At 41.5% G+C, this 26,083-nt stretch overlaps 3 protein-coding genes and 1 long non-coding RNA gene across 4 annotated transcripts in view; 1 reads left to right on the forward strand and 3 right to left on the reverse strand.

Moving 5' to 3' along the window:
- LOC145456538 (uncharacterized) overlaps nt 1-26,083 on the reverse strand; it is a 266,927-nt gene that overhangs the window by 31,754 nt on the left and 209,090 nt on the right. The gene's annotated exons all lie outside the window — the stretch shown is intronic.
- LOC145456557 (uncharacterized) lies at nt 315-7,894 on the forward strand. The gene is made up of 3 exons (XR_013920639.1): nt 315-1,103; nt 3,245-5,596; nt 7,293-7,894. It is a non-coding gene; the product is annotated as an uncharacterized LOC145456557 (long non-coding RNA).
- Nucleotides 10,847-20,302, reverse strand: LOC145456554 (uncharacterized). Its single transcript, XM_080334700.1, has 2 exons — nt 19,375-20,302; nt 10,847-11,037 (listed from the first exon to the last, which is right to left on the reverse strand). Exons 1-2 carry the CDS (start codon nt 19,742-19,744, stop codon nt 10,988-10,990), a joined length of 420 nt encoding a protein of 139 aa, XP_080190826.1. The 5' UTR covers nt 19,745-20,302; the 3' UTR covers nt 10,847-10,987.
- LOC145456535 (uncharacterized) lies at nt 20,806-25,430 on the reverse strand. The gene is made up of 2 exons (XM_080334672.1): nt 24,055-25,430; nt 20,806-23,862 (listed from the first exon to the last, which is right to left on the reverse strand). The coding sequence occupies exons 1-2, from the start codon at nt 24,959-24,961 to the stop codon at nt 21,416-21,418; spliced, it is 3,354 nt and encodes a 1,117-aa protein (XP_080190798.1). The 5' UTR covers nt 24,962-25,430; the 3' UTR covers nt 20,806-21,415.

Below are 26,083 nucleotides of genomic sequence, written 5' to 3' on the forward strand. Positions count from 1 at the left end.
GGTTGAGATCACCTACCAAATTAGTGTTGAAGTCCTAAAGTTTTCAGGCAACTCACCCAATGCTGCATCATTTGGAGATGGTGTTCTACCTTTTTAGCCGTGCTATGTTTACAAAACCACAGAAAAAAGAAGCTGACTAGTAGTCAGTGACTACGTAATGTGAGCATTCCCAACACCATTACACAAGAAGATCAAAATGCCGCAGGTAGCTGACCTCGAAATGCAAGCAGCCTGAATGAACAGCGCGTTACCGTAACTAAAAGTTTGATTGACAGCGTTCCGGGAACCCAGCTGCGCCATTCGTGTTTATACTCAGTCGGTCCCGTAAAAATCTCCGAAAATAAGCGCGTTTATACCGCCCCGAATCACCAGTGTTATGTTCACATAGAGGGGTTCGGGTAAACATTTTCGAGAAATGTTATTCCCGGAACCCCGGTATGAAAAGGGCCTTAGACTTCTGATGATGATTACGAAGGAGTTGATTATCATGATGCAGACTGACGATTAATTCATCAGACTGTTAGGTGAATTACAGCTGCTAGATGACACATTCTTGTTAGATTGTGTGGATCAGGGTTTGCTGGAAAGCGTTTAGGTTTGCGCTGCGTATCGCATATTGTTGGCTGGCGTCGAGGAACATTATAATATTAGTTTAGTTCGTATTGTGAAAGTACTCGCCAAGGGCGTCTATCGCTTGAAGTACTGCTAGTTTCTTAATTGGTCACAGGTCTAAAAGAGATTCTCCTACAGAACTCCACACGTGTTTGTACTCCAGACTGTCGATCACTGGAAATGCAATAGAAAAAACTTCAAGTTGGAGTATAAACCCGAGTAATTCTAAGCCTGCCCGATACTCGTCATAATCATTTTCCAGTCATTATTGTTGAATGTAGGCTACACAAATATGCTCAAAATGATTCGCGTTCGATTGATAAAGTTTTAACCCGTTCGTGTACCTTCAATCATTCATGTTACGTCTGCAGAACGTCACGTTTATTTCTGTTGGTGTACGCTTTGAATATTTCAGCAGAACCTCGTTATGTCTCTAATCTCGTCGTCGTCCTCTGAGATGACAAGCAACAGTACGTACGATGATGATCTCGGTAAGTGTGAAATTGCTATTGGAATGGGAAGCATGCTGAAACTGGTGAGATTTAAAGAAGGCATTCGCTGAACTCTTCTCATAGACTCAACTGTTCCGTGTATGGGCTGTGAATCTACTCAGTATTCCGAATGCGAGACGAACACTGATTTAAAAGATTGTAAAATTATTGCAAATATGGCGAAAAGAATTATGACACGAGCGCCTCCTTGACTTTATGAATCTCCTCATTATTACTTACAAACCGCACTATTATTATCTCTATTCACATTAAAACTGCCAATAACACTCAAAATCAGGACAGCAATATGCCTGGGGGAGATTGTGACATTTCAGCAAACCGTTATCAGTTGCGATGTTAAGCAATGAAGATTTTTAAGTGGAGATAATTGAAAACGAAGAATCGTGTATTTGCAGAAGATGTACTACGATGATCGAGCTCAAGATTTAATTAGAGTACTGTTGTGTTTGCAATGTCTTTCTTCAGAGCACGGCTTTGGAGCAGCCGTAAATTTTAACTGCGATACTAACGATGGGAAACAAATCTGAGTCAATTCCAAACCGCAGAAGCTGAGTTATTTGAGTTTTTTTGATGATAATTCTTGGATTATCCACCGATCAAGAATAATCCCCGTATTATTAAAGAAACACCGTGTATGTATGTATGGATGACCGTGTAATACCGAAACAGTTCACACCAGGTGTACAACAATTCAAGTTTCGTTCACCGTTAGCAGAGGGGGGTCTGCAGTGGATCGAAAGTCGTCACCAGCGTTCTCCAGCACAAATGTTCATCGCTATACAATATTGATTTTTCTAGCCTACTAAACAATCAATCAATCAATCAAACAACGAACAGACGAATTACTCATGTGACAATTATTAGGCGCAATCTGTAAGCATGCATTCCAACGCATATACAACGAGGATGATGAAGTTTTAAGCTCATATCGCTATACAACAAAGTACGGTGATTTGGAAGATAGATTGCCTTGTTCGATTGTTAACAATGATTGTGTCTGTAGTTGTTAACAATGATTGTGTCTGTAGTTGAATTTGTACAAAATGTCACTCTAGCATAGCGTGCATAACGTTACCTGTCTACCAATAAATCGGATCAACGCAAAATGTCCACACGCGACAACGCAGTGACTTGTGCAGTGAACCAACAACTTTCTTCGGTGATAGGAGGGGATTATCCGGCGCCCGATACCAGGTTTGCGGCCCAAGGGTGCGTTGTGTAAGAATTGTTTGGAAACACTGGATTAAAGCGGCGGGCTAACAGTTACATCCACTGTTTACCCATGTTTGGTTGAATTCCTTCGCTTCACGATTCAGAGCACTGGGTAGGGTTGCCACTCCTTACTAACTAAAGATAACTATATTCCTGCGACTCCCGCCAGCGTGTACGAGTTCAGATTCACTGCCGCAATGGGCGCAGAAAGCTCAAAGCTTCAATCTCCCGCCCCCGATCACAGACTGCATTCGCCTGTTCTTCATGGTTTGCTAAACCATGTTGAACTTCTGTTAACATGGAACCCTTCTCCACTTCGACCTTCGAACCTCCCATTTGCATATTTGCAACTGCCACGAAGGGTGACTCACTGGTCCTGACGGGCGACCTTGCGCCCACCAGCGCCTCGTCGGTGACCCCTGTTTCCGACTACCAACTTTCCGAAGTTTTATATTCTATCATCTAATAATTAGACTGGCAGTTACGTGCGCAGTTCTACGTATATGTGAGCCTTACGACTCCCAGTTGAAAGTATAATTACCTCGAAATTAGTTCAACTGTTTACCTCGATTCGTAACCTAACTCGAGTCACCTTCAAAAGTCGAATGACTTGACTGGACTAGTGTCAAATTGTGCAATGAATCGGTATGAGTAGCGATGCGAAGGTACGGTAGTAGCTTGATGCCAACACTGCATTGATGTAGATGTCAATGTAGATCTCATTGGATTCGTTAGGCTACTATTAAATTTTCATTCTTACAGAAAGCCAGTACATGTTCCGTATAAAATAGAACCGCCACCATCTTCCTGGTGTTAAATTGAATACCATTTCGTACAGTCGCTTTTGATTTGCGCCTACTGCCTACGATAGAATAGAAAGCGCTACTGTCACATGTGATGAATCGCAGGTCCTGGTCGGGAAGTACTATATATGTTCGGAGGAGGCCTACATCACTCGAAGAAAAAGGCCGGAAGAAATGTCCTCCAAAGTTACGACTTCGATGACGACAACTGGAGGGTCGTGGAGACTAGAATGAAGCGCGGGAGGTATAGGCGTTTCTCTGACCTCTGGTAATTGAAGCCCCAAAATATCACCATTCGTTTAACTTTTACAGTGCATCAACTGGTTTTGGAATCCAGGGGGATAAATATATTTCGTTACTATACTGTCCCAACAATACCTCAAGCCGCATCCCAGTTAAAAGCGTCGTGCGAAATCGTATATACTGATATTCTTGAAGGCATCTGTAAAAATTTACATTAGAAAGACGTTGTTTCGTATAAATCAGGGGTTGGGACTCGAGCGCGTTTTTCATTGGCACTATATATTTCATTTTAACCCGGGAGTGTCGAAACATGCACCGCGGGGCGGATTCAAGCCCTCTAATCGCTCACGGGCCGGACCAGCCAAATGATTCCTAAATGTTATCTCAGAATCAATGCCCTTGTTTTCTACTTGAATGCGTTTTTTTGTTAAGCCTATATATACATAATGGTATATTACATCATATTACATATCATGGAGGTTCTATTCAAGCAACAACTGCATTCGCAAACAAAGGAATTTGCGGAAATACAATGGATGGCCTGTGGAATTCAGTTATAAACCGCTAAAACAGCGGCCATATTTCTATGCTCCCTTCGTTCTGGCAGAGTAATCTGACGGTAGCCCAGCGTATGATTTGTGAGGTATACCACACATTTAACTGTAGACGAGGAATTAGGAATTTGATTCATTATTAAACCGTTATTCCAGTTTCTCTGGGGACCGACCACCTTTTGAGAATTGATACTGAAATACCGCCACTGTATTTGAATTATGTTTTGTGTAACTAATACATTCTTCATGTAACCTGCATATAACGGTTTCGCATTGGCGTTTTCCGTTATGTGGAAAACCACTTCTCGAAATATTTTGGGACAAATGTGCGCACTTTTTGCCTTCTCAGAATGGGGTGTCAATGTCAGCGACTTACTCGTAATGGTGAATTGAGTGATAGAACAACACAGGCGTCGCGTGGTTATAATGTGACCTTTGAACATACCTCTTACTGCAGTGGTTCACAAACTGGGGGGAGGAGCGTAAAAGCATTTCAAGGGGGTCGCGATGCCACAGCTAACTTCAAAGAAAAATTGCGCTCTGCGCGATTTACCGTCATTTCATTGTTATTGCTTTCTACATTGTCCGAATTTCATATTTCAGAATTCTCTCATCAACAGACATAACTTTTATTGACGTCTAACTGTCCGGGTAAAGGGTCTAAGGGTCCAAGATTATTTCGTTGGTCGTTTGTTGGAGGACATTTATTCCACTTGAAAATTTTCGTCGCGCTTCGCGCGATTGAATGGGGCGAAAGGTGTCCATTTAAATATCAGCAGTAAATTAAGAGACAAATGCGCATATTTTAAAGAAATAGGCGTATCGGTGCAGTCGATTACCACGCATTGAAGAAGATTAGGACTCCAAGATTAGAGGCGGGCCACGGCATATTTTCAAACCGAAAAATAGGCCACGGCCAAGAAAGAGCTGAGAACCCCTGATTGAATTCGTGTTTGATATTGGCAGCTATCGCGACAGCAAGCTAAATTTGAATATTTTGAAAAGGAGGATGAACCCGTAGCCCTGGATACATCACTTTTATAATCAAAGGTTACCCCAATATTGATTAATTAGGTACAAAAATATATACCCAAAAGAGTCGTATATGACTCGCAAGCCATAGGTTTCTGACCCCTGGTCTAAATCGAAAAAAATCTTTGCCTGGCATCGCATGAAAACGTCAAGCCGGTTTCGTCGATAACTCAGATTCGCTGTCTGTTGATATTGCGTATCCATCCAGTTCGACGGGAACCATCCATCGCTGTTATGCCCATTGGTTCTCATTTACAGATGTTACACCTTGCGTGTCGGAACTGAAAATTTCAGAATACCTTATAAAAGACCTAGTTTCTCGTGCAATAATTTGTTTGACCCCCCCCCCCCCCCCGTATAGTAATTTTACCAGTAGCCTGTATACAATATCATTAATATATATATTCTTTTACTAGGATGTTTTCCGCTGTCGTAGCTTTCGCGAAGTGCATTTGGGTTATAGGGGGCAAGATATCTACTGAACGGCCTACCAGAACCGTGGTAATATACAATCCTAAGACAGGAAAGTGGAAGAATGGACCCAGTATGAACCATGAGAGACATTCATTGGGTGCAGTTGTCGCGGACGGTGCTATTTATGCGATAGGGGGAGCGTACAATAAGGAAGGTATGTCATTCTCTAACCACCAACAACAATTATAACATTTGGACCGGATTTGATTGTGTTACCTCAATATCGTCTCAATTGTTTTGTTTAAATTGTAGCTCTCTATAAACCCATGTTCCAAGTCAGAGCTTTTGAGCCAGCGTTCCATGGAACTGGGGTTAGGCTACCTAAAACAGGCTCAGATTCATTGGAATTCGATACGGAGATTAACAAGTGGAAGCCTTTGGCGAGGCCAAGAGCGCAACCTGTTATGAGTATATTAGCTGTTGTTGAGAAAGAATATTCTAGTCTCTAAAAACTGGATCGTTAACCTGAAACCATGTCCTACGTAACTGAAATGCATTATATTGTAATGATTCCATCCGCATACAGCCTGATCTTCCTGTCTTGTGTTTGACGTCCACTCGGTCGCGAATTGCAGGAATAAGCATCTAGGAATGTAAGAGCAGTGGTTCTCAACCTCTTGGTCTTCGCGGACCCCTTTTGCACCGCCACGGAACCCCGCAGACCTCCCCAAGTTTTAGTTCGAATTAATATCCATTATCGTGCAATCGTCATCTGTCTTGGGCAAATGAAATCTGCAGGCTAGTGATAAACAGCAACAAAATGAGTGTTCTTGAAAATAGCATATTATTTACGTAGAAATTTGATTGACTTCTATTATTTCAAAGTGAATTTTGCAACTGCATTTCTTGAAATACCTGGTCATGTCTTGAAAATCCGCGCCTTTGATTTGATGTAAGCGAGTACCGAAAACCCATTTTCAAAGAGATTGGCGGTGGCGAATGTAATAGTAACGCGTAACGCTTCACACGACACATTTCCGTACAATTGCAACAAATTTGGCACCGAAATTGACAAACAATAAAGTTTTTTATGAACATATAACATCGGGCCAGATCATTTCCATCAAGCAGCTCATCTTGAAACTATCATGGAAAGTGAGTAGTATATAACAGCTAGTCCAGCTCCGCTCCGTTCAAATCGCAGCATTTGATCACGTGACTACTTTTGAATTTCAAATCAGACAGAGAAAAGCGCGCGAAAGAGTTATATCAATAGTGCTTCAATAGGGACAATGGGTGGCAATAGGCGTCAATAAGGGCCGTGAGCATCAATGTATTGTACGATAATTACGTCAGCTGATTCGGTATTGCACAATGATTGCATAATGGGTGTAAATCGCACCATTTGATCACGTGACAACTTTTGAATTTCAAAACAAACAGAGAAAAGCGCGCGAAAGAGTTATATCAATAGCGCCTTAGACAGCATAATGGGGTGTGTGCTAGCGAGCGTTATGGTATTGCGCAATGGTTATTACCGTAGACAAGTCCAAAAACCTAGCGATATTGCGCCATACACAGCTTTAGCGGGAATCTCTCACGTGTGTCAAAATGTATGATTTGTTTGAATTTTAAGGTAATGACGCAGGCGAGAGCGCTACGTCCAATCAATCGCCTCGGCTCTTAATGAAACAAACGCGTCGCCGGCCCGCCGCCTACTTCATCGCGACCAAAGCAGACTGACTTGACAAGATTATTTTTAAAAGTATAAATCAAATGAGCAACACTTCGTGACACAAAGTCATGTTTATAACTTGTGCATTGGTAATATAAATTGTCATATGTACTAAACCTATCTCGATATCATAATGATCTGAAGTCCGAAGATTTCATAGTAATATATCTTTCAGGTTTCTATCTCTCCATATCCAACGATGGTCTACAATTCGAAATGGAGCCTGCACTTGGATGGACTCGTCATCTCAAAAAACATTGAAAGTTTTGATGAAGCACTTGCTCTTCTGATCGCAGCTCATTGGATATTTAACATCAAGTTTCAGAAGACTATCAAGCACAGTCTCGCCTTCATTTCGTCATACCTGCAAAAGCTGCCTGGCGTAGAGCTGACAAATTCCGTTGTGAGGACTACCAATATGTTGCCATAAACAATGGAACTGTCATCATAGTTAGGGTTACCATACGGAGGTTCGAGCGGGTCATTCGGAAGTCGATTGTAAGTGCCTACTTTTAATTTTAGTCAACACCACTAAATTTAAGTAAAAAGATGGTAATTCTGGAGTCATAACTTTCATTCAACACCAAAAGTTTTCCAGCAAAAAATAGCAAAATCTGCTGTCATTCTTGATTTCCTGAATTGGTAAAATTGTCCTCCTTCTTGATTCCGTAATATGGTAACCCTACAGTAATGGCTGTTTGAATTCGCCTAATAAAATGCATGAAATACCATACTTGTATGTTTTCAATGGATTTGTATTTTTCGGTATTGCATATAGCGCAGCGATGTGTGCCAGCTGACAGATAGGTTCGGGTGGAAGGTATGTCCCCCATATAGGGTGGAGGGTGTTCCCCCATATAGGGTGGAGGGTATTCCCCCATATGGGGAGGAAGGTATTCCCCCATATAGGGAGGAAGGTATTTCCACCATGATGGGGGTGGATTTACATTCCACCATAAATGGTCAAAAGCGTGAACCACTTTTAATGGAGGAAATCTCCACCTTTCAGAATTACAGTGTGGATGCTTATGGTCGTACATCCCCGCACCAAGTCAGTATTTTAATGGGTTTTGTATTCATACCAGCTTTCTGACATTCGTCGGGATGGCACACGAAAACAGAATCCATTGGATACATATGAAATCCTCATCAGAATTTTGAGTGTTTGACTTATTTGTACACGTTGAAAGGGCGCCAAAACATAATTCGATACCTGAAAGTGCCGTTTCACACCCTACGCTGGGGTGAAAATCGGTGAAAATACTATTTCTTTCTTACCCTGTAGTTATTTTACACATTTGCAGTTTTTTAAATATATGTGCACTCGCCAAGCCGTGTCTATCAACTCAAAAATTACCTATATAGAGTATAGAAGTGTGTACATTGTATGCTTTGAAATGGTCGTTACAAGTACTTGAGCATTTTCATGCGGCTCCGTACGTACTCTGATGTTCGAAATGCGGCCCCGACATCAATGAAGGTTGGGAACCAGCGGGTTAGAGCACTGAATATTTGTATACTGGAGTCAGGCGTAAACCCGTCATTTTAGTTTGTGCCGAGCAGGTCGCCGAGATTCAGGATTCCAAGTCGGTCTTGTGACAAAAACACGAAGACAGACACCTGGGAGGCGTAAAAGCATCTGAAGGGGGCGCGAAGAAGCAGTGAAATAAAAATATTTGCACTCAACGCGAGTTTCACCCCCAGATCATGGCTATTGCTCAGTTTATTGTCCGACCGTTCTTTTCTCATTACCGAACATCAACACATTTATTAACAAGGTAATTCAGAAATAGAATTAAAATGCGCTGGAGATACAGTTTCACTCGGCCCGCCAACGTATTTTCTGCTTCTGATTCGGCCCGCCGAGAAAAATAATTGCCCACCCCTGATCTAACTCGACAAGGTAGCGTTATAGTGGAGCGTCCAGCTTCTTGATCAGGAGGTCGTGTGGTCGATCCCCGGTCGGTTCAGGCCAAAGACCTGATTATTAACACTGGTATCCGTGGAGGCTTGGAGAGATGGTGCAATACTTAGAAAGCCTAGGAAGTATAGGGTGTGTTTGAAACAAAAATCAATTTGAAACAAAAATGTTTAAAACAAGGCCCTTGTTTAATACCTGTTTTTTCTAAAGCATGACATCACGCATATTCAACTGTGACGTCATTGTGGATTGATATTCACAATTGTAAACATAGGGTAAATATAGCTCTTTTGACGAAGCAGGCTTCCAACCCCTATCATTTACGGACCAACAATATCTTCAAACAGGATTACATCGTCTTGCAGCATGTTGCGGTCGGTGGTCATCATCATAAGAACATTCATTTCGTATTATTGATTTATATCTACGGGCTATAGCTGTTGAACCGATTATTTCGAGGGTTTCAACCATCCCATTTCGTATAATCCCGCTCCATCGGGTGGTAATCGTCGTCTCTTTGAAACACGTTTTAAACAAAGTGTTTTAAACAACTATTTGTTTAAAATGCAACCCTACTCACAAGGCTGTATCTGCACCAGCCTTTTCCAGCGGCACATCATGCACACATACTCCTTTAGTATGCATATGCACAGATCGTGTGTGGGTTATGTAGCCTATATCATGATTCGGTCTATGTGCCGCAAAATTGCCGAGGACAAAAGATATTACGTCCTATTCCATGTCGGTCATCAATTTCTACGCTCTACGTGTTCTGTATGAAGTGGGTTATGGGTCTAATCTGGGATTAACAAAATGTGTTATACAAAGACCCTATCATACATAATATATATGTTAAACCACCTCGATGTATATTCTGAGTATGCTACTCTCACGCCCTTTCATCGAAACAGTAGTTCAATTTTACTAATATAGATAACAGATATCTCTACCTATGCAAGTGCAGATTGATAACCGAAATAACGGACATGTTCAACGGTGATATTATCTAGCCCCAGCTTCCTGATGTCAAATCGAATAACACTTTTGTACAGTTACATTTGTTTCACGACTATAATAATATAGGAAGAGTTGACGCGTGTGTCGAATCGCAGGTTTTGGTCGGGAAGTTCTATACTTCTATATATGTTTGGAGTACCCTATCGTTCGAACCGGGATGTCAGAAGCGATGTCCTTCAACATTACGACTTCGACAACAACGAATGGAGAGTCGTGTCGAGCAACGAGACGCGCGGGAGGTACTGATGATTCTCTTGCCCTAAATATCACCATCGGTTTAATTTTTGCCATGCATTAACTCAAAATAATGTAGACGTGTTGACAATATCTGACCATTATAGATTGACACTACAAAATGTACATATATTTCGTTGCCGCTGTCCAAACACAAGCGACATCGCTGTTGAAAGCGTTTGGCGATATCGTATATGCTCGTACTGTCGACGGCATCCGCCGTGATTTACATCCTCGTGAAGACGCTTCGTTTAAATTAATAACATGACCACTTCCCGACATCGCATGAAAGCGATAAGCTGGTTTCGTCAGTAACTCATATCTGATATATTTTCATAGTTGCGATTGCATAATTCAGCGCAGAACCATGCCAGCTATGCCAGTTGATAATCTCATATGCTGATGTGCCCGAACTGAAAATTTTACAATATCTTACAAAATACATAGCCTATTGTTTGTAGTTTCTAACGAAATGATATATTTGCACCCAAACATAGTCATCGGCAGTCTGCATATCAATATCATCATTATGAATATTCTTTTACTAGGATGTTTTCCGCTGTCGTATAGCTTACGAGTAGTGCATTTGGGTCATTGGTGGCATGATGTCTGCTGGGCAGGTTACTAATTCCGTGGTAATATACAATCCTAAGACAGAAAAATGGACGGAGGGACCCAGTCTGATACACGGGCGACATTCATTGGGTGCAGTTGTCGTTGGCGATGCCGTTTATGCGGTAGGGGAAGCCTGCAATAAAGAAGATATATCATTTTTACAGCCAACAAGAATAATAATAGCATTTGGATTAGAAGTTCGGCGTTTTACTTGAATATCGCTTCAATTGTTTCTATATTGGAGCTCTCTATAAACCAATGTATTAGGTCGGGGACCGGTGTTACATGGAACATGGGTTCCCTGCGACGGTCTAGGGCAGGGGTGTCAAACTCAAATTTGCGGCGCGGGCAGGACATGTCAAACCACGCCTAAATGTTACTCCCGTATTCGTATGCTTATTTTTCAGTTTAATGCTTTATTATCAGGCCTATATCCATAATCGCAAGTTATATTATATTACGGTTCGTATAGTGCTTTTTTTTTCTAGCGACACACTTTTTTGCTAGCAAGTAATTGGAAGAAATTACGGTGGTTTACCGATTGAATAGGCTACTTCTCTGTGAAGAATGAAAAAGACCTAACTGTAAACGTTGGAATTTTGCTTATTATTATGAAATCACCAGTCGGGGTGCAGGGCATCATCAGAGTCAGAAGTTATACCGCAAGTGCTGCCACAGACTCCTTTAGAATTATTATATTCTGCTTGTAACCTGCATATAAATGGATTGACATTGCCGTTTTCACTTGCGGAAATAACTAAGCGTGCTTTTTGTCCATTTTTCAATACTACTTTGAACTCAGTATGCACTTCTTTGCCTTCTCGGAATTTGGTGTCAATGTCACCGACTTCATCCTTACTGGTGACTTAGTGAAAACAGAATTTTGCCATCGGATAGTTATAATGTAGCCTGTGAACACGTCCAACATTTGCTGTGTCGGGGATTATTTACTGAAAGTATTTCTTACTGAACTTCTCAACATTTGTTAGTAATGTGAACCGCAAGAAATCGTCTTGGAAACCCTGGTCTATAGAGGGTTCTGAGAATTATTGAGAGAGAAAAAACTGAAGAGGCAATCTGAAAATATGGTAAACTCAGCAACTCTCTACTAGTTGCTGACGATTACCCCTGACGAGTGTCAGCCGAAAATATTCCGGTTCATTTCAATATGAATATACTATTTAATTAAACTCAGCAAGAAGAACTTGGCTTGGCCACATCGCTGCGTAGGTATCAGTTTTGTGTGTGTGCTCTGATATATGGTTGCACCAGTGGCGGCTCGTCCTATAGGGCAACTGGGGCATTGCCCCACCTAAAATTCTGATCAATAACAATTTAACCATTTATAGACGCACAGCGCACAATATATACCGATATCACAGCGAAACCCGCGTTCTTCTTGTGCTTTCGCTTGCAAATGCCCATACATAGCGAAGTATCTGCGAAAATCGAATTCTCTTCTGTGTTTTCGCTTTGTGAATGCCTAGCCGGGGCTTGCCCCGGTAGCGCTCATAACAAGCTTTCACTATCTATTCTCTCAAAGCCGCGCACAATTAAGAAACGGTGATATACTCTCTCCTATTCGTAAAATGGCCGAGCAACCGGGGCATATATGCCTGTCGTCCCTAAGGTGTGATGTAACAATCGTATCTATGTCTGAACTCGGATACCGTGATATGCGTTGAGTCGACCTTTGCTGGTATAGGTCGATTTTGATGGTGTTTCACACCATGATAATTCTTGAAACTTGGTATGTCATGTCATGATGGTGGTATTTAACACTGTCCTAAGTTTCAGGGTTTGTACTCAAAGTTTAGGGTAGTAATTCCGTTTCCAAAGTCGAGTGTGTGCTGATCCGTCATGTATCGCAAACATATTTCACGCAAAGCTGGTATTGGTCTCCATTAATTTCAACGATGCTCCTTAGCTAGATCCGTCATGAGCTTTTACATGGTATGTCTTGATTTTAGTATCGAACGCTGTGCCAAGTCTCAAGGTTGGCACTCAATGATTAGGGCAGCAATTTCGTTATCAAGTTCGAGTATGGTAGAGATGTGCGCTGATCTGACACTTAGCCTACCTAACGCATTGCGGATTTCACGCAAAAGCCGGTGTATTTGTGTTCCATACTGAGATAGGTGATGAGATGATGATATCATGAAACAGTTTACTAACATCCCCGGTTTGCATTCAAATATTTAGTTTTATTTTATATTCTCCTATGTCAATTTCACCGTGGAATGGTGGCCTTCGGGCCATTTGCTCACAATAACAACCCCTGTCAAGCGCGATAGCTGTTTCGTTTTCGATGGCGGCTAACAGCTTATCGCTTGATCAGCCTATTCCTCAGTAACTTTTACGCAAAATTCGGCGTTGATCAATTCGTATTAATTTTGACAGTGTACCATACCGAAAACGGTCGTGAGGCTACTTCTCGATGATTTCATGTAACAGTGTACCAAGTTTTCGGCTTTCATCCACGTATTTATTCGGTAATATATTTTTCGAAGGCAATTTTGCAGCAGACATATAGACAGTAGACACTATAGATGGACCGTAAGCCGTATGTGTCGTGTGACAATCTCCAGCCTCAACGTCAAAATCTCCCAAGCTGTACCGGGACCGAATTTCCGAGGATGCTATCCGTAGTTCTTCAGAATGATGTTTTGGATTCAATATGACATTTCCTTGTCCAATCTATGAGATAACAATTGCGTATGTGTCCGAACTCGTTGACCTTTCCAGTAAGGCATACGCAATCTCTCGATTTATAGTCATTTCCATTTCTGCAGATAAGTAGTCAGGTCAAGTGCGAACATGAATCGTGTTGAATAGGGTTGTTCAAAATTTGGAAAATGTTTGGAATTCTGCGTGTCCATCGCTTATTCTGTAGATTATTGTTAAAAAACAATAATGGGCTTGAATGAAGCTCGCAGGAAAGCCGGTAAGATTTGTCTAAATGCGTTTGAAAGTAGCCGTCGGCGAGTGGGCGGGGAATCGATGAAGTGGGCGGGCAAAGAGAAGCCAGTAATCCTGATTGGTTGAAGCCGGTAGTAATATGCTAATGATTGGCTGAAAGACCGACTTTGTGAACACTGCTGGTAACGATTTTTGCGTGCTGTTGTGCAGTCGTTTCTGTTGGTGGCATTACAGACATGATAGATTGCCTTTGTTAATGTTGTCACCAAGAGTCCATAGTACAACATCGCAACCGTCTAAGTTAATATCTACCTGCAGAAAGTGCTATGTATTGCACAGGTGCTCTCGCTAGTTGAGATACGAATAAACTAGATGCATGCATATTGCTACCTTTCCAAAAGTTACCGACAGTGAGTGAAACTCAAAAATTTACCACCAGGAGTCAACATCTCAGTAGTACTTGTTATGACTGGTCGACGTCTCACCCATAAACAAACGCACATTACACTTTTTATTCACAATTGAATGAAGGTGAAAAGCACTATTTACAAAAAACATTAAAAAAGTACGTTGCAGATCAGTGTTGCATTGTCAGGCACAAGTTGCAGATTACAGACTTTTGATTAGAGTTGACTTCCTGCTGTCCTATGCTGTTCCACAGCTTGAAGCAGACTGTCTCTTTGTTGTTCATTGTCAGTCAAGATTGCAGCATAGTCTGTGCTTAGCTTTACACCTCGTTCTGCGGCATCATTAACGACTTTGACAGAACTGATGTAGGAGCTCATTCTGGTGTAGGAATCTGATAAGTGCCAAACATCAACCGGTTGAGCTAGCCACGCCCCAGAGCATTCAAAAACATCAAATATGTACCACGACTGTGGCCCAATAAAATCAGACAAAGTAGTGTCCTTGTTGATGCGTACAGTTGCATTCAACGAGGGCGGGCCTCTTCTGAAACTTGAAGTTCGCTCTACCTGTAGGAGCGTCTTTGCCATATTTTCTCGGGTTTCATTGCTTTCACTCGGCGAAAACAAGGCATATACAGCGGTTTCCTCCACGACATACCAGTCATGCTTCAAAAGCTTTTGTGAAGCAGCTTTGGAAACTTGTTCATCATGTTCCTTGTAACTCAACATGTCCTGGATGAATCTCAAGTCATTACCGGCTGCATCACGACCGATGCTAGAAGCAACCCAGGCAGGGATATAGAAGAGAACTAAAAATAAATTGAAGCGATGCAGCAGTTCCACTTCTTCAGATTTGTAATGTAACTGATCAGCCCACATGAACATCTTCTGAGCATACAGAATTGTGCCCATCCACCTTGCATGGTGTGTTGCACCAGGTTTGTGATGATGTATATCTCCATCTGCACCGAGAAGAGCAAGAGCATTAGTCACACATTGTTTGTAGTCATCCCGTGTGAAGAAATCTTTTCTGGCGAGTAGTAGCTTGAAGTTCTCAACTGTCATTGCTGCTCGTTCTTTAAAGCATATAGGAATAGTCAGAGTCTTGAATTGCTGTTTTCTGTCAAGACTGCTCCAGCTCTTCTTAAGGTGGGCAAACCATGTGTTCTCTGGTCCGGTTGTTGCTTTTCCAAATAAACATTTCCAGACGTCTTTGACTACTAGCTCATACACATGGTGCCGACACGCATGGTAAAAAACCTTCTTTCCTAGAAGGTCCTCAAGGATCTTCGCTGCACCCTTCTTCCAGCCGCTGTTGCTTGCTGTGGTGTCAAAAACCAAAGCTGTTACAGCATCTTGTATATCCCACTTTTTAATTATGTCGAAAGTAGTTTCAGCTTGTGTCTGACCTGCCGCATTTTGTATCTTGTGAATTCCAAGTAGTTTTCCTTCCGAGTATTGAGGTTGACAAGATAGAACAATTGACAAAGCTTCATATCGATTTCCTAATCTATCCTCTGTGAGCTTTCCATCCCAATGAATGGCAACATGCTGTGGTCTATTTTCGGCAAATTTTTCCAAAATGTCCTGAGATATTTCCAAGCGATTCGTATCCCTAGCTCTCTTCGTTGAAGATCTGGACAGGGAGAACATGGCTATATCTCCTCCACAAGCCTTAATAAATGCTCCCATCAGCATCGTTGCATCGTTGTCAGTTACTTGCAATCGATCCAGAGCTTGGGAAACATGCGTATTTTTCATAATATTTTTAGGTGCCATCAGTTTAATGGATTGGGTCGAGGTGCCAAGTCCAACATCAGCATCATAGTCAGAACTTGAACTCAAACTGTCACCCTCTTTTGAAGATGACGATTATGCTAAAACAACATAGTCACAACTTGAGTCGTGTGAAACGTTTTCAACAGTTTGATCTGCAATGGCTGCTGTTTTCTTTTTGAGGTCTTTAGCCAGAATTTTGTCTCTTCCCAACATTATTGACTGGCGAGATTGCCGTTGATCTTCATAAAATGCAATGTCTTCAAGCTTTCTTTCATGTGATAGATAAATGTCATTTTTTATTGTTGTTATGGCATCTCTACTTCCAATATCCCACAGCTTGTCCAAATCAGACATGGGGTGATTACTTCGTGATTGTAATCGATTGCGATTACGATTACTTCTGAATGACGCGATTACGATTACGATTACGATTACAACAAAATCAGGAAGTAGTCGATTACGATTACGATTAGATTGGAAAAGTAATCACGATTACTCACGATTACATTTATTTTGCATCTTAGAAGGTATGTTGGAAGACAATATATGGATTGCGCTGAAGAGGCCTAATGATATAACAGACTCCATTTAAAGGAGATGCCACATTTGCTTGTTACGTCATAATGTGCCCATTGTCCATTAGAGGTCAATTTATCGCGCCCAATGATTTGCGTTCTTGCCAGGGCCATAATTGCCGCAACCCAAATTTCCCAATAGGGTGGGGAGCGAGCTCGAAGGGGACTCAAAAAGTATTTCGTAAACCAACATAAGTTATAGAGTATTTTCGAGAGATCTAATTAACTTGAAAATCCTCTCTAGATCAGTGATTCCCAACCGCGGCTCCGAGCTAGCCTACTTGCGGCTCCCATTGACGTTGCAAAATCCAACAAAAATATTATAAAATCAATTCAGAACAAACAAGAAAATTGATATTCAAAAATTACAATTGCTTGGCTTGGAATCTGGAGTTTGTAAATAAAGGTGGAGACCAATTCCTTCGCTGTCCAGTAGCGATGCTCTACTCAGCAACGATTTCGTTACTCAACTCACGTTAAAAGTATGCTTCACACTCAAATGCGTTCGGATCGTCACTCAAATTTAAGTCTGCTCATCATCAGACTTAAGACTTGAGACTTAAGTGCAGGTGGTGTTGCGAGACGTTTTACAACGCTATCTGACCATCAAACCAATGGATCATTTGACTTGATTGTCAAGTTCAACGACCGCATTGACAGAATGATTGCTTTTTTCCCATGCTGAAAATGTTTTCAAGTCCTACTGTAGTTAATGTGACCACTGACCCTGGTAATTTACAACTTGAGTTGATAGACATGCAGTCAGATGTAAAGACATTAAAATTTGTTTGTGCGTCTCACGAAAGTTTTTTCTTCTATAGTCTGCTACGCTTGAGCCACTGCAATATCGTTTGATTATATAACAAACCGGAGGTCACGAATTAACAACATACACCAAAGTAATTGTAACAAGATACCAGAGGTTATAATTATGAATTACGTGCCCCCAGCTCTACATGTAGGTAATTGTGTGGCGAGATAGCGCAGTGGTATAATCCACGGCTGCAACACCATTGGGTTGCGGGTTCGAGTCCGACCGAGGTCGACTTCTGAATTACTAGACGTTGGAGGTTTTTCTAGGCTCGCGTAAGCGGTGTCTTACAATAAGCCTAGAAGTGGGCCGTGCTAGAGGGCTGGGCAAAATCGAGTACCTGAGTGATTCGATTCTGAATCACGTAATTTGCTTCGAGTCGAGTCGAGTAATCGGGTATCAATCATTATGACGTCACAACAAAATGTACTATGTTGAAGTCCAAACATGTACCTTTTATGCCACCACAAAGAACGTAATGCCAGTTATCTGTCGCATTAAAGATACTTTGGTATTTTCTCGACCATATCGATTTCATAGCGCTGTTGTGGGATGATCATGACTTCGGAAATGTGTTATTTCCAGTTACGTTCGTAGCTTTGTACTGTGTCTGGTATGCTGAGACACGACCTATCAAGGTTTCAAGGCTTCCTCATGGAAAATAGTATCACAACAATAATTCTCGTCAGTACATTAACTTTCAGTTGCGAGGACCGTATAATTTCAGTACTCGAAAAAATCGTCTTTTACTACTCGACTCGAATCATCAAAATTACTACTCGATTCAGATTCGAGTACTCGAATCATTGTGCCCAGCCCTACGTGCTACACGTCGGCAGATACGGAATCAATGATGCAGAAAACAGGCCTGGTGTAACTGTCCGTCGTACCTCAAACAAACAAACTCTACAGCTAAATATGACCATCGGGGTCTGAGAGCGGATTAAAAATCAATAGTAATATAATGCAATTATTAACGAAATTCAGTCTTCAACTTGCGATTATACCACCCTATGGGCGACGAATTGCTGTTTTAGTCCTGATTCCAGCTACAGCCCATGTTAATATGATATATAAGCCCATGACCATGGCGGCAGGCCCCAATGTTGAGTAAAGAATTGTGAAATAACGATTGGCGCCCGTTTCAAGTAGAGTCATGTGAGAATAAGACGAAGCGAACATAAAATTCTGCCTTCAACTTTACAGATATTGTACTGCAAGCTGCCGTTACGAGAAACGGCAAAAACGGCTCGGTTTTGATATATATATATCACCAGCTGTTGATTTTACTGCTTCGTTGTGGAAATCGCAATGTTTTATTTGACGAGTACAAAATTCTAAATTTTTGTCCGGTTTTCGTACGTACTAGATAGGCCTACTGCTCGCCAAGCAGCTACGGTCAAATTGCGTTTAACTAAGCATAAGCATACCCAAACATCAACCATAAGCTACTATTTTAAACTAGGCAGAGCGGAGATAAATTATACTGCTGCGAGGTAGTGGCGTGTGGAACGTGTTGATAACCTGATATACAGCACGGCGGGTGTTCCTACAATGACACCAATGTACGACGTACGTCGTACGTACATCGAATATCTATTTAGTGTTGATACTTCTTACGCAATGACGCGCAAAGCTAATAGGCTGCTTCTGACGTAATAATGAGCTCTGGCGTTGGAAAAACAGACGTTTGTGCTCTCACCAGCCTGGTATAATATCTCTTCCCTGTTCACGAATGTTCACTGTTCAGTTTATGTCCTAGTCCTTGCAAAAATAAAAAGTAATCGTTCTTTCACAGAGAAATCGATTAGATATAGGAAGTAGTCGATTACGATTACGATTACTTCGGAATTTTTTCGAATGTAATCGATTGCGATTACGATTACTCGAAAATGCTGTAATCGTCGTAATCGATTACGATTACTAATCGCGATTACCCCACGTCTGGTCCAAATCATCAGTGAATTTTCTCCTCTTACCCTTGGGATCACTTTCCTGTTTCGGATTCTTCTTCAGATCACGCCATCTTTCGTGCAGGTTTTGAAATGATCGCACCACATGTGATTTCTGCATTGTCGCAATTCTCGCCATTTTCCACACTGTCATTACATCATCCACCACCACAGTACATAGTTCATGAGTTGGGGTTGACTGAGGACAATGCTCTTTCAGATGCAGCAAGTAACTCATTACTTCTCGTATAGTAGGTAATCTCGAGCCACAGATGTAATCGCAAGTATATCCGACCAAGTACTGCTCAGATTTGGATCTTGTTCTTCTCTGCGGCATGTGTGCAATCTTTCGCCGTTTTGCCTCTGCCATGACTGCACTATTGTTGCTCCAAAGCATAAACTACTGCTATCGACTGTGAAGCATTCAAAGAACACGTGTTACAGTACTACTAATGACTCATCAACACACAACGCGCTTGTACAGAACCACAACCGCTACTAACAGACTCTATACCTCAGCAAAACAGACTTTCAATTTCGTAATGCGAAGCTCCCGAATCCGAGTCAGCTGTTGCAGTAATCAGTGAAGCTTAGCCGATTACCCAATCAAGAACCGTGGTTTCGTGATTGCCCGCCTCTGCTGTCGGTTGCCCGCCCACTCTTCAACAACGACTTTCAAACGCATTTAGACAAATGTTAGCGGCTTTCCTGGGAGCTTCTTTCAAGCCCATTATTGTTTTTAACAATAATCTAAAGAATAAGCGATGGACACGCAGAATTCCAAACATTTTCCAAATTTTGAACAACCCTAGTGAACACGTTGATTTTCAACTTCATGTCCGCTTCCTTCGTCATTTTGTGCAATGCGTCGAGTCCTGAAGTAAAGCAGATTGTGCGTTTACAACGTAACATGAAATGGAACTTCCTTTCGGAAATTGCACATGGCACGTCTTAACATGCGGCCATATAGCTTCCGTGATCATAATCGGGAAGGTGGGGCATGTTACGATATCTCTATAAATTACGAAACTATACGACGGACCAGGACCCATTTATGATACAAGAAACAGTTTCCAAATCAACTTTGGCTGTTAATGCTTTCCCTCCTCGAAGTATACCGCGAAGTCTAGCACTGACGGCAGAATCCCGTTCCTTATGTTACGATTTGTTTTCAACATCAATTTGATTGCTTCCGAAGGGAGTGAAGAGTGACTTTAAACCGGTAAAATTTGTGATTCACTATTTACGGTTGCGCTCTCCAGAAAGAAGCAAAACGTGGCTTTGTTGATTGGGGACAGTTTGAAGAGTAGAACGGAGATGCATCTGGAATTTGTAGGACTGCGTTTTAGTACAACTTTGATAACAAGCATTATAACCGCAGAAATTTCAGGCCTAATCTGGGTACACGACGTAGCACTATCAGCTGTCTTCGCTCTGGTTGAAACTTCAACACGCGTCTTCTTGGGTGAAGTACGGTTTTTAATGATCCAAATTCCCAGCGATTATACAACTGACCAAATAATTTATGACACAATCAAAATTCTTAATACAAACAGATAATACGAATTAAAATAACATGAAAGCCAAATAGAACCCTAAATACGATAATACGCATCCTAAACTAAACGATTTGAGCCAAACAATAATATGCGACCAATACCATGCAGTGCGCCACGTGAAGTGATAGATTCGAGGCGCCAAAACCATCATTCATGCGTCATAGAAAGAATCATTGGTCCATTGCGAAGGTGGAATTCTGCGGCAACACCCTCACCCCCAAAAATGGGAAATTTATTACAATAAATTTATACACATTTTTTCACAGGTGAAACAACAACTTCCCAAAACCATGCGAGAAAACAAATACAACAAAGCAACGAATCAATTAAATTGTATTGAGACAAAGTGTCACTCATGGCATTGTGACGCAATCAATAACGAAAACACATACTGTAGTAAACAACGAGTGCCATAGTAAACAATGGGTTCCACAGCAGTAAATAACCATTAACCAAACACCGAGTATTGAAGTTATTGAACGAGTGACGTTCTAGTGAATGGATTGATATCATGTTGACGAGCTCTGAATAAGCACCAACTTAGTAATGGGCCTCTCAAGCTCAGAATTTTTTGTTTTGATACGAACCGACCTTACCAGGTCGTCTTTGCCAGGAAATAGTTGTGTGACACGGCCCAGAAGCCATGCATTTCGGGGCAGGTTATCGTCCATGATTAGGACAATATCATCGATTTTTAGGTTACATTTACCATCAATCCATTTGGGCCGTTTTGCTGGAAGATTTGACATTTGCTGCGACTCTGGCTGTCGCTGCCGTTTACGACATATCACGCAATCATATATTATTTTTCTCAATTTGGGCTGAGGGCGCACAATCCAATATTTTTTACGAACCATTCCCAAGACATGCTCACGACCCGAATGTCCTGATAATTTGTGATGCCATTCAAAAATGGCGGAAGCAATCCTGCTATCTCTTGGCACTACAATTTGGTGTTGATTTTCATAAGCAATGGGGGCTTCCATTATTCTGCCACCAACCCGCAGTAACTCATTTTCTATAAAAGGCTTCAACCTGTACAAAGTACTTGCAGGTCTGAGATTTTGACCATTTGCAATCGCATGCATTTCTGCAGCATAAAATTTTGCTTGCTCATGTTTGATAATTTCTCTTTCCGAATGCAACACTTCATCTGTTGTTAATAGCCCTGCAGGGAGCGATTCATTACCGCCAGATGTTCCTCTAACCTTAGAGAGCAACCTATCTTTGTATCGTAACACCCAAGCAATCACCTTCTTGAGTTTGAACCAATTACAATGTTTTTTTATTGCCTCATCCATGAATTCAATACCAGGTGTAGGAACATCGCTCACTACAGTTGCAAGACATGTCTTTTTAGTTTTTACTTTATTAATTACGTCTGAACACATTTCACAGACACTGTCTGTGCTGACCTTTGTAAAGTTGCAGCTGACGGGCAATTTTCCATTGCCCTTTATTTCACTTCTCTCACACGCCACCGCCCAACCAATCAATGTGCGAACGGCATAGAAATCTGCCGGCCCATCAACCACTTCTCTTGGTCGATGAATACTTCTATTATCAAAGCCGATTAACAATTCAACATCACAGTCCACATCAGGAATTTCAATTCCATCGAACTCAGGAAAATCTTGGATATCTTCCTGGAGTGGCATTTCATATTTGCCCAAAGGTATCTCTTCGGTAGATACCAGCGTTGAAAGGGACACCCAATCATTACCATTATATGCCGATACTTCTACATTGTCAATCAAAGTTTCTGTTTTATGGGAACCAACGCCATTGAGAGTTTTTACAGCCACGCTGACATCCCTACCTTTAGCACTAATTCTTTCCAGCAATGAATGTGTAATGAATGAATTTCTACTTGCTCCATCAAGCAACGCTTTGGTGGTAAAAATGTTTCCACCACTGCCGACACGCACTTTGACCGGCAAACCAGGCAATAATGCACCTGCTTCCTTTTGAATGCTACTAGCAAAGGTACTCGTCGTTTTGTCAGATTCCGAGTTTTGTTCCGATTTAATCAATTCAATTGGCTTATGACTTTGGGAAGGATTGTTATCAGGTGGATGAAGTAATGTAGTGTGCTTACCGAAACAATTTGCCTGAGAACACGGCTTTTTACGATAACATTCTTTACTGAAATGCCCTGCTTGAAGACACGAAAAACACAGCTTGTTTTGCTGCACAAAATCATGCCTTTGTTCAAAACTCATTGCTCGAAAGATATTGCATTGGTTGAGAAAATGAGTTTGCTTACATTGCGGACATGATGCAGTTGAACTCTCCATCTGTGTAACAAAACTGGATTTGCTTCCTTTAGGATTAACAGACCTTTCGTTATTCAAGGACCAATTTATTTTAGGCTTTGTTTCCAATTCTCGAGATTTCTTTCGAATGTAATTTGACAAGTCAAGCATGGTCAATTTTTCCCTTTTTACATTCACAATATTATCCACAATGGATCTCCATCCACTTCTCCATCCTTGCGGCAATCTATCCTCAACTTTGTCAATTACCATAATGTTGTCAATTTCATGCAAACTATTTGTGCCCATTAAAGTTTCTCTGCATGAAACCAGTTTCGCCCAAAACATTGCCAAACCATCCCTATCGTTTTCAGAAAAACTAGGACCTCCAAGTATGGACTCCAGGCAACAGCGACTGATTTGATGTTCTTGCCCATAATTTTCATTTAATATTTTCCATGCCTTATCAAAGCATGAGTGAGAATCAGCATGCAAACAACCTTTGATCAATACATGCGGGACACCCTTTGTATACTTCATTAGATATTGAAGCCTATGTTGTTGTGTTAACGCATATGGCTCTACTAAAGAATTGAAAGCCATTTTAAAATCATAAAAATCACTGGCGTTTCCTGTAAAGATGGGAGGTTCCGTGAGGGGTAATAAAGAAGGTAGGGGAACTTGGGCATACATAACCTTGGGTTCCGAATTACTGATATTGTTTTTAGTAGCAAGGAAACAAGCTTCAGCATTGGCTGGTGTCGAAATAAGAGCAGCGGGTTTAGGTCCCCGTTCATATTTTGGTAACTTAGTAGGTTCACTACGGCCCTGCAAACAAGGGCTATCAAAATCAATCAGATCTAGCACCGAGTTAACAGTATTTGAACCCAAAGGTTGCGAACTACCTGGAATGGATGGACAATTAACCTGAGGAACGAATTCGATGGCAGTTTCCTGCTTGACTACAGGACTCAGTCTAGTGCTAAAAATTGATTGTCGGGTTTCTAAGGACTGAGGAACAAAAGGAATTTGAACGTCGGTGCGATTCATACCTGAAGCATTAACAGTAGGAAGCTCAAAACCAAGCACCTTTCTCTCTGCGCGAGTTTCCTCAAGCGCAGATGCGATTTCGAATTGGTCCCTCTGATGTCTCATACTGAGTTCATCGATCTCTCGTTGTCTAATGCGTCTCAAGGTTTCAACCTCGGACTTGTTTTCCCGTTCGAGTTCTTCTGCTTCGAGCTTTTGCTGTCGAGCAATTTCTTCCCGTCTTGATTTAATCTTTTCAAGCATTTCTTCTTCTTCACGATGATGCCGCAACATGAGTTGCTGTTTTTCCAGAATATGACGTTGTGAGGATGAAGCAGATCTGGCCTCCAGAACCGCTTCTTGTTGCATCAATGTCATACCTACATCTGAGGTAGACATTGTTGAGCCTGAGCCATGTGAATGAGTAACATGACTTTTTGATTTAATACTCGATCGACCGCCAACCTTTGCCTTTGATCTGGTAGTCATCATATGTAGATTGTCTTTGGTTAGCAATGCACTTTTGGTGCTTCTTTTCACATGACGCGAAACCATGCCAGCAGACACGCAACTCGAACTTGTTCTAGTCTTTGTTTTGTTCAAGTTGTTTTTTGGCTGTGCTGCAGCTCCTATCGCGCCATAAGCTTTGGCATGCGTTGCTAATTGTTGAATCGGGCCTTCCATATTATCTTCGGATAACACCAGGGCGTCAATTTCACGTTGATTAGATGCTAGTTGATTGGAGACCGCAACATCTTTCAACAGCTCCATTATGAAATATCCTTTGTCGTTTAGTGCAACGTTTCGTTTGATGCGATGTGATCATTAAAAACTTGTATAACCGCAGAAATTTCAGGCCTAATCTGGGTACACGACGTAGCACTATCAGCTGTCTTCGCTCTGGTTGAAACTTCAACACGCGTCTTCTTGGGTGAAGTACGGTTTTTAATGATCCAAATTCCCAGCGATTATACAACTGACCAAATAATTTATGACACAATCAAAATTCTTAATACAAACAGATAATACGAATTAAAATAACATGAAAGCCAAATAGAACCCTAAATACGATAATACGCATCCTAAACTAAACGATTTGAGCCAAACAATAATATGCGACCAATACCATGCAGTGCGCCACGTGAAGTGATAGATTCGAGGCGCCAAAACCATCATTCATGCGTCATAGAAAGAATCATTGGTCCATTGCGAAGGTGGAATTCTGCGGCAACAAGCATATCACAATGTTTTTCCCAACTCTATTACAATGCTGTTTTCAACAGATACCTTCACAGAGGTTACGAACCGGTGACACGGTCAACACTACAGAGCACTACTTCAGTATAAGATCAGCGTAAATACTATGGTTAATCGTAAGGAGAACTGCACTATGGATATTTACGGACTTTTTATGGAAGGAAGATCACGATGAAGATGACCCAAATCGCTTGCAAAAACTCGATTTTTAATGTAGTAAACCCTTATTTGGAAATATGCGAACGAAGTTTACTGACAATCTTTCAAATCTAGTGGACACTATGAAAACCTTGTGTCAGCGGGGTATGGAAGGTGATGCTCAGACATAAGCTTACGTAAGAGAATTGCATTCACACGTGAGATAATTGCATGCGCGCTGGTACGGGTTAAGCCGGGAACACACGATCCGCCCGTAAGTCATGCGAAATTGTGTTGTTCTCCTATTTCAGTGATATTAGTGAGATTGCGTCATTGCCAAAGCCGATGACTGCGGTTTGTACCTTGGATCAGGGTTGTAACTAAGTCACAAGGTTCAGAGTCACAAGTCAATATGACTTTTATAGTTTTGACTCGAGTCAAGTCGAATCATTTTGAATTCACCACCGAGTCAAGTCCAAGTCAGGGAGTGGAGTGTCG

The sequence above is a fragment of the Botryllus schlosseri genome, chromosome 14 (genome assembly GCF_051294905.1).
Source record: "Botryllus schlosseri isolate E-star chromosome 14, Bs_hap1, whole genome shotgun sequence".
Taxonomy (NCBI): Eukaryota; Metazoa; Chordata; class Ascidiacea; order Stolidobranchia; family Styelidae; genus Botryllus; species Botryllus schlosseri.

Coding starts and splice junctions, on each gene's coding strand:
- LOC145456554 (XM_080334700.1), bottom strand. CDS start 19,744: ATGCTTTGGAGCAACAATAGTGCAGTCATGGCAGAGGCAAAACGGCGA. Junction 11,038..19,374: donor ACAGGAAAGTGATCCCAAGG/GTAAGAGGAGAA, acceptor TCTTTATTGCAG/GCTTCCCCTACCGCATAAAC.
- LOC145456535 (XM_080334672.1), bottom strand. CDS start 24,961: ATGGAGCTGTTGAAAGATGTTGCGGTCTCCAATCAACTAGCATCTAAT. Junction 23,863..24,054: donor CATTCCAGGTAGTTCGCAAC/CTTTGGGTTCAA, acceptor GTAATTCGGAAC/CCAAGGTTATGTATGCCCAA.